The sequence below is a fragment of the Augochlora pura genome, chromosome 3 (genome assembly GCF_028453695.1).
Source record: "Augochlora pura isolate Apur16 chromosome 3, APUR_v2.2.1, whole genome shotgun sequence".
NCBI classification, from domain to species: Eukaryota; Metazoa; Arthropoda; class Insecta; order Hymenoptera; family Halictidae; genus Augochlora; species Augochlora pura.
The window spans coordinates 26,712,642-26,728,489 of NC_135774.1; the positions used below are offsets into that span (position 1 = coordinate 26,712,642).

The 15,848-nt window shown below is 46.6% G+C and overlaps 1 protein-coding gene across 1 annotated transcript in view; it reads left to right on the forward strand.

Annotated features, from left to right (window-relative positions):
• Nucleotides 1-440: 440 nt before the first annotated feature.
• The window catches only part of Octalpha2r (alpha2-adrenergic-like octopamine receptor), a 189,448-nt gene continuing 174,040 nt past the window's right edge, over nt 441-15,848 (forward strand). Inside the window, exon 1 of the mRNA XM_078197469.1 lies at nt 441-1,724. Within this exon, the coding sequence (XP_078053595.1) occupies nt 441-1,724 (1,284 nt within the window). The remainder of the gene's footprint in view (nt 1,725-15,848) is intronic.

Here is a 15,848-nt window from a genome sequence, read left to right on the forward strand (position 1 = left end):
AGCACGGTAGCTCGAGCGAGGTGGTTCGAGCAAGCTAGCCGACAGCCGTGTAACAGGTAGACGCGTCTCTTTCCGTCTACCTTCGGTCGTCGATCGGAAAGGAGAACCTTGTCGATCGCGAGGCACAGTCGCGAAGCAAGAGAAAGAAAGAAAGAGTGCGAGAGAAAGAGAAAGAGAGAAAGAGAGAGAGAGAGAGCGAGAGGGAGGGGGGAGAGAGAGGAAGCAAGGGAGGCGAAAAGAGCACTCTGTTCGGCGGAGGATGCGATCATCCTGAAACGGGCATGACGCCCCTGGCCTCGAGATGCGACGAGACCACCACCATCCTGCTGCTGCTGCTACTCGAGCTGGCGCCCGGTGCACGGTGTTACTCGCGCGCGGCCACCACGTCCGCCTCGACTTCGTCGAGATAGCATCAACAGTGGACGGCGAGGGTGCGAGTGATGCCTCAGCTCGGCAGCATTATGACCATCGACGCCGGTAGTCCGACAACGGCAGCAGGGTCCAGCAACGAGCTCGAGGAGAACATGACGTGGTCTCGACCGGCCGGCGGCTCGACGTCTTCCTTGAACGAGGCCCACACCGTCGGAGGCGAGACCCACGCCAAGCATCACCGGCAAGGCAACCGCGACGTCGACGACGACGACGACTACCGGCAGCAGCTGCTGACCAACCGGCTGCTGCGTTTAGCTACCGCGAGCATCGGGGACCCCGGGACCGCGATACCCGGCGGCGACCAAGGACCAAGCGAATCCGCCACCACCGCCAAAGGGAACAACAACAGTAACAACAACACCGAGGAGACCGTCTCGCTGGGCCAGGACACCGCCAATAGGATCGGCTGTGCCTGCACCAGACTCGGCTTCGGGACAAGAACAGGCGACGCCGATCCGGACGGCTCGTCCTCGTCCTCGTCATCTTCATCCTCCTCTTCCTCTTCCTCCGGGCTGTCGCCGTTCCTGGTCGAGCTGGTCTCGAACGAGACCGACCAGCTGGACGCGTCCGGCAGCGGTGAGGGGAGCACCATCGGCCTGGACGCCACCACCGGTGAGATCGGTGTCAGTAGCACCACCGACAAGGAAGACGCGCAAGGACTACGCGAGCTCGAACTGCTGTTCGGCCTCGGCGGCATCATGGAGGACTTCGGGGGACCGTTCAACTACACGTTCAACCAGAGCCTGCCGTTCCCGTGGAACAGCAGCCACTACAACGAGACCTATATCGTATTCGGCGAGAGCATGTACCCATCCGGCTACACCCTGCCGCACATCGTTCTGGCGTCCGTCCTCGCCACGCTGCTCATGATCGTGATCGTCGTAGGCAATATGTTGGTGATCATCGCGATCGCCACCGAGAAGGCGCTCAAAAACATTCAGAACTGGTTCATCGCCAGCCTGGCGGTCGCTGACTTCTTTCTCGGGCTGGTGATCATGCCGTTCTCCCTCGCCAACGAGATCATGGGCTACTGGATCTTCGGGTACTGGTGGTGCGACATTTACTCCGCCATGGACGTGTTACTGTGCACGGCCAGTATCATGAACCTGTGCCTGATCAGCCTCGACAGGTTCTGGAGCATCACGCAGGCCGTAAATTACCTGAAGAAGAGGACGCCCGCCAGAGCGGCACTCATGATAGCCCTCGTATGGCTACTGTCCGCCCTCGTATGCATACCCCCGTTGCTCGGATGGAAGAGACCCACCCCCGAGGAAGAGTACCCCAAGTGCAAGGTGAGTTTTTATTTTTCATTTTATTGCGCGAAGCCCCACACGCGGGGCCACACAGGGCTGCGGAGAGTCCTCTCTCGCTCGGGGATCGGATCGATCGAAACCGCAATTTCCCTTTCGAAGGCGGAGATCGAGTTTTGGATAGAGAATATCGTGGCCGACGATACCGTGTGCAAAAGCCGCGAGCGGCTTGCACACCCGGCCGGCTCTACACGCGAAGACACGTGCACTCGACGCCCCGGCGCACGATTAATGTTTAAAACACAATTTTCCCTGGCCCGACCTGCCCGCGAGTTAATTATTTCTTGGGAAAGCCGGATGACGCGCGTGATGGTGACAGCTCACTCGCGTTTTATGGGAATTTCTAAAAATAGCCCGGTCACCTTATCGCCAGCACAATAGAGAATGTAGGCCGTGTACTTTACGCTATTATACCGATTGTGTTGCATCGAATTATCGAGAACTTTTATGCTAAGATCGAGCTGTCAAAGAAATATCGATAACACAGGGTAGCTGTGTTGATTAGACCAATTACTGTGCCTTTGTTTGGTTTCAGGCCGCAATTAACTTTATATTTGTCGAATACATTTTTATTAATCTTTTATTTAGTTGAAATTTTGAATTGGACAATTTACGTTTATTATTGAGGATATTCATGATAGTTCTCAATTTTATTCGTAAATTTTTCCAAATATATTTTTTAACATACTACTTGTAAATTAGTATTAGTCTTTCTGCTGTTCCTAGTGTAACAGTCATTCATCTAATTAAATTACTGCAATTGTTTACTCAGGTAATTTAAATACCCCTTGTTAAAAAGAAAGCTGCAGGTTAACATGCCCTATTCGATAAATATAAAGTTACTTCTACCGGAAAACAAAGACGCAGCCATTAGTCACCCCACGGTATCCTACACCGCCACCTTCGATCTTATTTACTCAGTTCGTCGATCAATGATTACGGATCAGTGCGCATTCACAGCATCCGCGCATTACCATTCCTCTTCCACGCTAAAAACAGTTTGAACTTCTGCTCCTCCCATTATCTAAAAAAACCAGTCAACGATCAGCTCTTCGTTTGCATAAAGATTCGAATCTCGAGCGAGACTCGATTGTATTAAAACGGCAAATGACCAAAGGCCGAGGATCTCCGGTAACTATTTCCGTGGAACGGGTTTCGTACGCCGCGGTTCCTCCGAGCAAGCACGGGATCAATGGAGGCCTGAATTGGTTCGAGGAAGGTCGAATCCATCGATCGATCGCCGCGAACGATTGTCAGGGTCGTGATAGAGCCGAATCTAAATTCATCGAACCGTGGTCTCGGGTTTCTTCGTTCTCGGTCACGAAAGGTTATAGGATAGGGTTGCAAGGGAGAAAGGCACTTGGCCGTGATAGCGGAGAGAGCCTTAGGATCCCATTCTGTGTAATTCCTCCGGCGGGCTGCGCGCGTATTATCTAGGACGATCCGGGGAGTTTGAAGCATTCGATTAACCGGCTGACGTTGATTCTATTTTCTAATCGATAAAAGCCACTCGGTTTTCTATGTCGGCGTCGCCGTCGTTCCGCCGCCGCCGTAGTTCCGCGTCGGCTACGGGGCGTTCCTAATGTCGCAGGATTATACCGGATGATCCTGCGAGCGCGGTCGTTGCCGTGGTACCAGGGCCGAATGGGGTCTAGAAAAAACACGGGGATCGAGATGGATGCCCTATCGGGTCACCGGGCGGTGGATATCGACACCGTTGCGGCACGGTGTTGGATTCTCGTCCGTTCGTTGACGAAACGACGGTGCATTTCTCTTCTCGGGTCACGGGATATCCTATGCGGCGTCGACGGGGATGCGGAAGCATTTTTGCCGCGCTCCATCCGAGGCTCTGCTTTCTTTATTTCTGAACTTTTTTCCGTCATACGATACAGCCGATAGCTGCGATTATAAAAATAAGAATATAGAGTTCTGTAGAATTTTTTTAGAATTTATAAAGACGGAGGAAAATTGTTTAAATATAGCCTGGGATTTTCTCTGAACCATTTTTGAATTTTTTAGTTCGTCATATAAAATCTCTGCTTAGAGATTATCAAGCTAGGTAATATATACATCTAGCAATTTAATATAAAATTAATAAAGTTGTCGAGAAAATTACTGATGTGAAATTATCTGACTTTAATCTACTTTAATTCCTTGCACTGTAATAACATATAATATATAATATTCTATTTAATATGACATAAAATATTCTATATAATATTACATATAATATTCTATATAATATAATATACAATATTCTATTTAATATTATATACAATATTCTATCGCTTGGACGATTTAGACACACTCGGTGAATCTAACCGCAGTCCGAGGGTTGAATATCGAGCAACTGCAAACTATTTTTCGGAAAACTATTGGCCGAGTGGTCGATCGGTGGAAATATCAAGAAGTCGTGTTACTGAAATCAGTTTTTGGGACCCCGAATCCGAGATTCGGCCACTTTTGAGTCCCACGGTATAAGCAATTTCAAGTCGGAGTATTTTCACAGTATATCCTGTGGCAGACATGCGAGGAGGAACAAGATGCGGTTGAGGAGAGCGAGAAGAGAGAAAAAGTGGAAGAGAAATAGAGAGACAGAGAGAAAACGAAATAGAGAGAGAAAGAGAGAGGGAAAGAGAGAGAGAGAGAGAGAACGCGAGCGAGAGAGAAAAAGAAATAGAGTGAGAAAGAAAGAGAAATATATATAGAGAGAAAGAAAGAGCAGGAGAGACCGGACGGTTGCCTTTTATGCAGCGTTGAAACCCACCCTTATCCCGAGCCCCTCGGAACCAGCTTACGTTGCCCACTACAAAACGCCGTCCAAGATTGGATTTCTATGCCCGACAGTTCGATGCACGTAGCTGACTCCCGCAACTTCACGGCGTTTCCGTTTCCCTCCTATTCCCACGTTTCTCCTTTTCCCGTCACTTTTTCGGGACTTTCTTCCCCGCGTCCAGGCGATCTCTGACTTGAAAACGAACCTGCGATCTCCGACTAGAAAACGAACCGGCAACCGTCTCCAGATGCGATTCAACCGGGAAGAATACCGGGATTCGTTCGCCGCGTGGTTTATGGTCACTATCGATCACGTTGCTCGCTCTTGCTAATTGGAGGGTTACCGCCGTCGCGCTTCTCTGTTTAATTAACCCCCCGGCGCGACACTGGAACCGGCGAACTTCCGCGATGGCTTTTTCGGGACACCCCGATCGTTATACCCATGAACGCTGAAAGAGGCCTGGAAATTCTATTCGTTTGGAAATTCTACCTTGGGGGAGCAGGGCTTCTTCGATAAGTTTTATGGTGGCAGCCATAAATTTTAGGTGATGGATTCGACTTCCGGTTTTATGCGTATATAGTGTACTTGTTACTCATTTGCCTCGTTTGTTCAATTTTTTAATCTATTATTTTGGATTTTGTACTGTTAGAATTTACTGAAAATATTATATTATTGTACTGTAATTATTATTATTATTTTTGGAAATTTATGGTTCCTTTCCTCTATAATTGTAGAAAATTTGATTAAGAGATAATTATTAGAATTTATTGAAAATATTATTCTACCATAATAATAATTATTTTCTATCATTCACCGTTCATTCCTCCCAAAATCGCGGGACAATTCGATCACGAGATAATTAGCCGCGTTGAATCGTTGGGGTATCGTAATGAAAAGAGAAGCTGGTTGACGGGGACCAGAGCGGAACAGCACGCGGATAAGCTTATCGCGTTAAGTCGGCCGTGTTGACTGAAGTCGGCCGTAAGTTCGCGCGAGATACGTCTGCTCGCGAGCCGTGAAAGCCGAGAGGCGCGGCGCTTGGGTTCTCGGCGCCGCGCGCGCGCGCGCGCTCGCCATTAAGCGGTCGCATCCGTGCCACGGATACATGTAATGCAAGAATAATGGCCCGTGTCGCGGATCTAATGGTTTATTAAGACGGCTCGCGCTATCTACCTCGCTTTATTAGGGACTGTTGATGCCAGCCGTGCCTCCTCCTCCTCCGCCACCGCCTCCCGGCCGCGGCGCCCGCGTCTCGCCTGGCCGCGCAGCGGATTTATGGCAGGTCATCCGTGGATTAAGTTCTCCGGGAATATAAAGACCCGGAAGTCCTTCCACCTTTCCTTTTCTGTTCGTAACGAGACCCCGCCGTTCGGTCCGACGGATTTCCATGAGAATTCTCATTGGACCAGCAAGGCTCCGGCCGCGCGTCGTGTCCGACCACGTGCTTTCACAGTGTTTACGTTAATGAAACATGCAAAACAGGCGATTCGGGCGGAACAGCTGACACGGATTAACCCCTTGCCGTACAATTTTCTTTGGAATTAATATGATCCGAATCTTTTCGATCGCGTTTATTTCGTAGAAGAGAAAGCAATTTTATATTTAACGCGTGCTTGCATCTACTCGAATGTTTAACCCTTAGCGGACCACCGACTTTTTCGACCAAATGAAAGAGCAGGACGAGATGATTTTCTCAAATGTGTCGAGTGGCTTGCATAGAAATTATTTTAATTTATGTATAATACAAATATCATTTATGTATAGTACAAATATAATTTATATATAATACAAATATAATTTATATATGATTATATGCAATTATACACAGTTACATAATTTATATACAAATTATCTTAACACTATGCTGTCCAGTGTCGCCACAGTGGTGTAATGTGCAAATATATAAGACAAACAAATTTTATATTTATCTACATATCTATATCTTAAAATAGGAGGACAGATCTAAAATTATACAGATAGGTGGAGAAGTCTAAAATTATTTCTAAAATTATTTGGTGAATTGTCGATATATTACTATGTAACCTGGAAGCTACACGAGTGCATAAAGAATTAAATCGCATCACGAGTAGAAGAAATCGAGGGTTTAACATTAATTACCGATCACAAAAATATCAAGAATCGTAACATTTTAATTTCCAGTGCCGTCACGAGGAACAATCGCGTCTCCCGCGGAATTTGCCGATTAAAGATCACCCCTAACAAACCGTCGCGCTGCATCCCAGCATCTCAAGAGCAGATTCGCAAGATATTCTTCCGGTATACTTAATGCAGCAATAAAAGTAGTTCCGCGACGGCAAGGTTCCCAGTTTAATAACGTGGTCGAACGGGGTTTCTTGAGGGGAGGGAGCGGCATCGCGCGCACAATTACGCCGGCATTCTGGTCGCTGGAATTTCGCGGAGCCCGGATTCGCGAAAGTCCCCGCGGACGTTGGGAAAGGAGCGACGGAAATGAATCTTCCTTAACATTCACCCCGGTACCTTTCTCAAACCGTAATTCACCGTCTAGCTGGGAGACGGCCGCCCGCTATTACGGCCGGCTGACAATCTCGCAGCCGCAGAAGCGCGCGGCGGCCCCGCGAGCCAACCGCCCCCGTCTCTCTCCCCTCCCCCCCTGACCCCTCCGTTCCCGTCGACCCTTTGGATTTTTCCCGAGCGGTGACGAATGAAGAGCGACAAATACCCGAGGATGGGAAGCGCAGGCTCTGACCCCCGGGCTGCCAACGGAGCCGGTGCTTCAATCTTTTAACGCGATTAGCTTGCCGCTGTTCGAGGGAAACAGAAGAAAAAGGGAAAGGGACGGATAGCCGCGCGGTCCTGTGGTAACGGCGAATTTCACCGGGCCCCGGCACCGTAAGCCCCGTAATCTCATTCGACCGTTTGTCGTCTCGTCACTGACTTTAAAAAGAGCGATCCTTTAACCTTAATTCCGCGGGAGACGCTGGCGACGGGTACGTTCTACGCGGCGATGGGCTTTCTTCGTGTTTCCCGAGGCGATCCGATCGACTTTTTTCGGAAATATTTCCGTTCTCTCGATTAATTTTACTGCTGGAAACAGGCGGAGTTCTGGTCCCCTTGGAAATTCGGCGAGGAAAATGCATATGGAGAAATGACTGTCTCCGCTTTGGTTTTGACGATTTTTTAACGAAACTCTCACGATTTTTATGCGGAGTTGTTACACACTCGTGTGTACGTAATAGCCCTCGAGGAACATTTTTGCCGTGGAAATGTAACCTTTGTGATTAATCTTTCCTTTTCTTGGCTCATATGCAGCTGGGTAGCAAACTGCGTGCAGTAATTAGTTCGCGCAGTTCATTGTTACAGTCTGCTAGCATGGTAGCATGATATATTTATAGCAATTGCATTATTCAACTTTTGTTTCAAGCAAAATTGTAACATTATATAACAGCATCAAATTCTAACATTCTGCACCAGCTTTAAATTCTAACATTCTGTTCCAGCTTTAAATTGTAACGTTATGCAACAGCTTCAAATTGCAACATTACATAACAGTTTCAAATTGTAACATTGTTCTAATTGCTGGTATTTATTACTAATGAACTCTCAATGTCTCCAGCGTGTTGTAACCGTTCGCACGTTCCTCGAACGTTTCCGTGGATTCTCCGGTCGAAAAAAGGTAGCTATTGTTGAAATAAAGTTGCCAACGAGGAAATTAGGATTCCAATTTTCCCGTCGATTTGACCCGGCAAAAAGCGTGGTCAGGTGCGAACGACAATGGGCACACGGCAGCCTGTAAAATTCGTCGGCGTAACGAGCCCCGTATTTCGCCGGCGATTCCCGTTCTTTTTTTTCTGGGTCGTGTCTGTTACAAGCAAATTGATCATTTCGGTAAATTGGTAGACACAGTAAGGACAGTTCGAAACCGCCGAGCAATTACCGGGGCCGATTCTACCTCTCGGCCAGAACAGGAAAATAGCCCGGCCGTTCGGATAAGAGGATATCGGAGTCGATCTACCACTCGGCGCAACCGACGTATTCGAAATCTCTTCTGTCCACCAGTTCCCCGCCTCCGCGAGCAGATATACAGGGTGTCCCAGTTTTTAAGGTTCAAGTTTTGTCAGTGTGTTCTATGGCACAAAGAAAGAAAAAAATATTATGTAAACATAGCTCATATAGAGCTTTATTAAGAAGTTTGAACCGGCAAAGTTTGAACCTTAAAAACTGGGACACCCTGTATTTGATCTTGGTCACGCGTGAAGCCGGATCAGACGACCCGGATCCGGGGCGATTCCGCCGGGCAATAGACCGAGGAAAGTGAAAATTTATATACTTAGAATTTCGCCGGGTGTCGTAAGCCCTATGCAAATGTTTCGACGGCGTCCTCTCTCCATTTTCCGCGAACTCCGTGAAAAATTTCGCAAAGCGAGCTGAAACGAGTTTCGAGATCATCCTCGAGCTCCACCTGCAAACAGGAACGTAAAAAGGAGATTTAATGGGGTATTCATGGTACCCGGCAGTCAGACAAATCATCCGAATCCCCGTAAAGTGCCCATTGCCAGGGGATATGAAGTTTAAGTAACAGAACGAGATTTTCGAGGGGACAAAGTATTCCCCGTCGTAAAAACGACGTAAAGACGTCGTTCGTTGCTGTCGATTTATGTGATTCTGTTATCTCCATTAATCGGGGACACAGGACTGTTATGACTACGGACAACTCGACTGAAGTGCTAGATTGAATCTTTGTTGACTCGCATCGATCGCGTTGTGAAATCATCCTATGATGAACTATCCATGATCAATTTTTGCGAACAGTTTTCAACGAGTTAAATGAAGTTCGAATTTTAGTATACTAATACTTTGATTATCATGATAGTCACGTAAAAATTGTCGCGAATATAGAACTATTTGAAATGATCATGAACTGTTCGAATAAATACTGAATTATCCGAATAAATTACGAATTATTCAAATTAGTCACAAATTATTTGAATAAATCATGAATTACTCGTATTAAATACGAATTATTCAAATAAGTCACGAATTGTTTACAAAATTACGAATTATTCGAACTAATCGCGAATTATTCGAATTAATCATGAATTATTCGAATAAATCACGAATTATTCAAATAAATCACGAATTATTCAAATAAATCACGAATTATTCGAATAAGTGAAGAATTATTCAAATAAATCGCGAATCGTTCGAATAAATAACCAACTAACCTAATTAATCACAAACTATATGAATAAATAACGAATCCTTCTAATTTACGAAATAACAACAACTAATCCTTATTCCAGTAAAATATTCGTCTTTAAAAGAACATATTCGATAAATATTTCTTCAAAACACCTAAAATAGTATCCAACTCATCTCAAAAACGAGAGCCAATCCGCGACGCGTGATAAATCTCGTACAACCTCCCCCAATTCCCTGCACTTCGTTAGAAGGGTAAAGGTCGGCCGGAGTGGCCGATTCGCGTTCGCTGGGCTGTTTACCGTGTACCGTCCAGCGGATCCGTGACAAAGGTACCACGGCCGTCGTGAAATATTCCGCGGAGCGAGTGCCGGGATTTCAGCGGACACTTAAAAGGGTACCGGCCCAAGCAGCGACGGCGGCAGAAGCAGCGGAGAAGAGGACTCGTGCTCGATTAAAGTGTTTCGAACATAAAAGCGGCCGTTCTCCTCGCTGGCCGTTCAACGAGCGACTCCTTTAACCATCGGCCTTCCCTGGTCCGGGTTGGAAATAAAGTCGGAAGCTCGCCCCTCCCCCCCTTTTTCCTTTCGTTCCTGCCTAGCAGTTACACCGTTCATTAGTCTGTAATTAAGGGATTCTTTGTCGCAAAGGGACCGACTTCTGAAACATTTGCAGAATTTATAGCGAGCGAGAGAGACAGCGAGAGCGATAAGGACAGAGGGCATAGAGAGATAGAGAGAGAGAGGGGGCAAAGGGGGGACAGGGAGACGGTCCGGCGTTCGCGGACCAGTTTCTTTCGCCGGCGAACCGGAAGGCGGAAATAGAAGCGTATAATTAAACCGTGATCGATGGAGGCCCCCGGCCCGGCGCAGATTGTCACGGCGCGATCGCCTCTCTCGGTGCGACGGGTACTGGGTATTATTTTTTCTGGGAGCCGATCGCCGTGAGAAACGGGGTTGATTCTGTCGTCGGCGTCGCCCGAAGAAATTGCTTCGAAACAGCGCGGAACAACTGGCATAACCTGTTGTGTTCATCGGCGCTCGCGTTTAGTAGCAATTTATAGCACTCGAAAGATAATTGGAGGGTTTACGAACCTCTGATCGCGTCGCGATTCATCGCCGAGAGTTGTTCAAGTTTTTAGAGGCTCGGATATTTATCACCGCATCGTAACGGTTCGCAGCAAAATTGAATACAAGCTTTATGTGTTAATCTCTAGCACTTGAAAGATATTTCTGCTATAAAATTATGATTTTGCTGCACGAAATAAAAATTATATTACCTCAAAATTCTCTAGGAACTAATTAACCCTTTGCGTTCCAGGCCATTTTAAATCTAGATATAAAATAGATATAAAATATTTCAACCAGCTGCATTTCCATTTTATATAACTTGTGAGTACAATTTATGAATATGAAATTGAGTCTAGTAGATCGTAAAACTGTTATGCAGTTTAACAATCTTTTAAATAGAAGGGTCTTTGACAGTGTCAAAATTATTTTGGAAATGATACAACGATTTTCATTGGCGCCACTTGAGTGCTAAGGGTTAATTAGAGTATATATTTGTAATTATATATTCAACATGGTTACCTTATATTACCAAAAAGCGAGTAATAATTAAAAAGAAATACCACTTGGGCACGAACATACAGCCGCATCAGAGTGCGAAGGATTAACAGAGAAGCTTTTAGCAGTAAACAAGCTCCGGATTCGTTAAAAGCATAGTCAGACTCCGCGGATCATTCCAATTCAAAGCACGTATTAAGTTAATGGGAAAGTGTTAAACCTTTTCGAGTTATTCGATCGGAAACCGCTGGAATTGCTCGTCGACGGGAAAACGCCGCAGCTAAAAAGTCGAGAGAAGATTATTAGTTAATGTATCGGGTATTCGGGCTCGATGCGGCCCGATAAAATTCGTGAATAATCAAGCCACGCGGACGAGCGGGCTCGCTCGTTTAGGCGACGGTATCGGGGGAGAACTTCCGGTTTAACCCCTTGCCGTCCGTTGACGAGTCTGACTCGTGACGGTGATTTCTAATAACGATCTGTTAAGTATGAATGTTACTCTGTTTCTTTAAGTCGAAATAAAATTCTTTATTTCTGTTTTTAATGTTTAAGCACTAAATTAAATGTAGGCACATTATAAATGGACCATTTATTTTGAAAGTGATGTAAGTCCATATCTCTCCATGTTTAAAATTAGAAATTAAAATTTTTTTAAAATGTATCAACGTGTAATTTAATTATTTATTTTGTTTGGAAAGCACTTTCTTGCTATCTCGCGAAGCTTTCACATATTTTCTAAGTGAGACTCTTTTTATGCGGTCCCTTTCTACTGCATAAGAAAAATGTACATATTGATAAATGGTAGAAACATTGCCAGACTTCATATAATTTGCCTAAATTTTTTAATTAATGTTAACCTTTAATTTTCTCGGAACAAGAGAAAATGAACTTACACCACTTTCAAAATAAACTGTATAAATATCGATTTCATTTCCCTCCTAAGAGATGATTCCAGTCGAAAATCGTTTAAGCGTTGTTACTGAGAAGATAGAGGTACTGCAAGGGGTTAACTAGCCGAGCAAGCGATGCTCCGGGAAGACTCCGGGCCAGCCGTAATCCCTCAAAACGTCAGTTTTGAAGGAGTGCAGGTGCCGTCTAAGTTTCCGGCGACGGAGTAAAGGCAAACGATTCCCGTTGGCCGGGCGGAACAATTCGAAAGGTCTGTTAAGCAGCCCGGATAAATAGACGGAGAAAGGGTGAAGGGGGGAGCGAGGCGGCGCGAGGGGCCGGCCATTTGTTTAAGTTTCGGAGCGGCCTCCCGGGTACGGACGTGCTTCAATCTCCTAATGCGATTAAGTTCGCGCGCCGTGGCGGTGGCGCGCACCGGGCGACGAGCGGCGAACTTGTATCTCCGGGGTGCATTATCCGTTACAAGTTCTAATAAATTTCGGGGGAGAGAGAGAGAGAGAGAGAGAGAGAGACGGGGGGCTCGGGTGCCCCGTGACAGTAAGTCGTGCTCGCTCGCGGAGCTCCGCCCCCGCACGAATTAACCCCGGGGCTCCGGGACGCCTCTCTCTCCGCCCTCGCTTCTGCCTCCGGCTCTACTGCCGCCACCGCGTCTTCCCCTCTCCCCTCGCAGCCACGTCGCCGCTTCCGGCCGCGCGCGATCAGACGGAAATTCTTCCGCGCGCCTTCCGAATCCCGGAACCGGGACGCCAATCTGAGCGCGGGAGAACTCGCGTTAACCGTCCGACCATGGACGGATATTCCACTTGGAGCTACGCTGCCGCAGGGAATTAGCGGGATCGATCCTTGCGTTGGCTGATTCGGAGATTATTGCATCGACGATTCGTGGACTAAGTAGATATTGTTAGTAGAATAAGGTTCTTTGTGGTTTGGACGAAGTTTTTGGAGTGTCTGATTAATGCCTGATTCTTTCACTGATTTCACTTACGCAGTGACTCACTTAGAGCGATTTATTTTATTAAATATTGGTCTATAATTGTTTGGAATTGTCTGAAGCTTTCTCGTAAGCTCCGTGGAATATTTTCCATATTTTGTATAGAAACAAATTTTCGTGGTATTTTAAAAACTTCCGTCTTTTGTATGTTTAATTTTAACACGTTCAACGTCGACAATCAGCCACTGAAATCCCCATATAGTTAAAGCAATTTAATTAATTAAAGCGAAGCTAGAAAGTTAATATTTATCATAAGGGGTAGTATTAGAACTCTTTCTCATTCGATACATTCTAGACAAATTTTTTTTTGTTCAAATATGTTATAATAAAAATGAATTTTAATGCTCATCGGCGTCCTCTTGAAAATTTAGGAATAAATGCGTGTAAAAGCAGCCCTGAAAAGTGGTTCGACCATCGAACGACATTTCCGCTTCGTCTACCCAGAAATAGTTATACAGAACATCTTGCATGGAATCGAATCGTCAATAATTCATCGGATTCTATAGAATCTAAGCTAGACTGTCTGCCCAGTACCGTCTCCGTCCGCTTGTCGATCAAACCAACGTCGAGAGACCGCTACGTCCGAGCGGTGCTTGACATTTCCACTTACGGGCACCGAAAGAAAATATCCGGAACGTGTCTTCCATAGAAATTCAATTATTACGAATTGATCGAATACGTTGGAATTTAAACAACCACTTCCGACCGCTTCGCGAAACTTCCGTCGATGATCTAAATAAAAAAGAAAAGAAAATAAAGCACCGTTCGATTCGAAATTATCGACGAAACTTTTGCTTCTTCTACCGGGATGAAAAACCGAACGTTCCGACCACGGCTGGCCGTTCGTTTCCACTTAAGGAACTACATTGGCCGAAGTAGAATCGACGTGTTTTTCTGCCGGTGTAGCGCTTTTAGTTACATCACGAAATGAAGAAACGGAGCCAATCGCGGGAAAACGACCGTGGCCGTAAAAAGATTCAACTACCGCTGCAGACCGGAGGACCGGTTTGCAGCGGTTGAAATCGCAGCGTATTGCAACGCACGGTCGAATCTCATGCATTTAATCACCATTACCGTTCGATTCGAAGGGATGGATGATCCACGATCGAACGACTCGTCCGGTCGTAAAGGGATCATCCTTCCGAAACCTCCCTTAAATCGTGTCCGGACTGGGCGTAATCTGTTTACGGTGGTGAACGCGACCGGCTGCCAGGAGATGCCGTGGAAAGGGTTGCGGAGGGCAAAGGGGGAGGGGCTGGCGATACTTACGGGCAACAACGTTCGTTGTAACGACGGGACGGGTAAATGGTCTCTCTCCGTTGATGCTCTCCGTGGCGCGCTTGTAAACTCTTACGAAGTGACGCACGTGATCCGGCTGGTTTACATCGCCGTCATACAAGATCGCTCTGCCGACGACGCGACGACGGTTTAAAGCACGGAATTGCTTGGGAACCGAGTCCCCCGACGGTCTGGCATTGTCGACGACGCTGCCGCGCTCCGTTCCGAATGTCTTCCGCTGCAGAATGGCCCGATGGAACGCCGACGGTCCCTTTTCAATCGGCGCACCAAGAAATTTCGACCCGCCCGCCGGGGAGAACTTGGTCCCCGCGAGGCTATCCGCAACTATTTCGCCTATTCGCCGGAGCGTTTCGTTGCGCTCGGCCGTTGCAAAGTGAACCCGTTAATTAGCCCCGTCGATGCACGGAAACTTCTCTCGTCCAGCTCTCTCTCTCTCTCTCTCCCTCTTTCTCTCGGCGAATTTATTAAGACGACTTAAGCGAACCGAATTTACGGGACAAGCCGACTCTCGCTAATATATTTTGTCGTCTCTCGTTTCGACGGCGAATTAACTTCTTAATGAGCGTCGGTCGACGGAAAATCGCGAACGAAGTATCAAGGAATTGTCAACGGTCTCTGGTCGGAATTAACGAGTCGCGAGAAGTCGCATGATGGAACGTTTGAGACAAAAGGCTGGACGAATGTCGATTTTAGAAATTTCGTGTAATTTGTTAATTTTATGTTTTATGGGTTGGTTAAGTGGAGGATGATGTATGACTTCATTTTTTCAATTGTGATTTAATTGAGCAATGCTCTTCTTCAAGTGTTAGGGAAATTTATTTAAAGCAGTTTTCGAAGTATCATTCATTTGCTAGCTATTTTCTAATTTTTTAAACTTTGTAGTTAATTATATTTATATATAATGAATGATACAGTAATTGAGTACTATTATTATATTTTTTTCTAATGCCACCACTCGAGTGCAAAGGGTTAAAACAGCGCTATCCCCCTCTCCTCGTCAAAGAGTTCACTTCTTGTCGCTTAACATCCTTCGCAAGCCGGTTTCGTTGAGGCGTCGACTCGCCGCGCGTTAGAACGTCGTCGTCCGTCGCCGTTTATTTCCTTCGCGGAACGACTGCGCCCCGTGGATTTCGGCCAAAAGTGTTCGAAATAAAATTTGCGTGTTCCCGGTGGCTCTAGGCAGGCGGGCCTCGATACGCGAACTCAATTTCCCTGGCACGTCGACGAGATATCCGGCGGTGCCTCGTAAGTTTTCCGAGCGTCCCCCGCCGATCGGTTTTACTATCGGAAGCGTGCCCCCCGGCGTCGTCGAGCAACGATATATACAGTCAGTTCCATAAGTATTCGTACCCTCATTGCTTCTAAGAGAAAATTGTTGAAATCAAGGG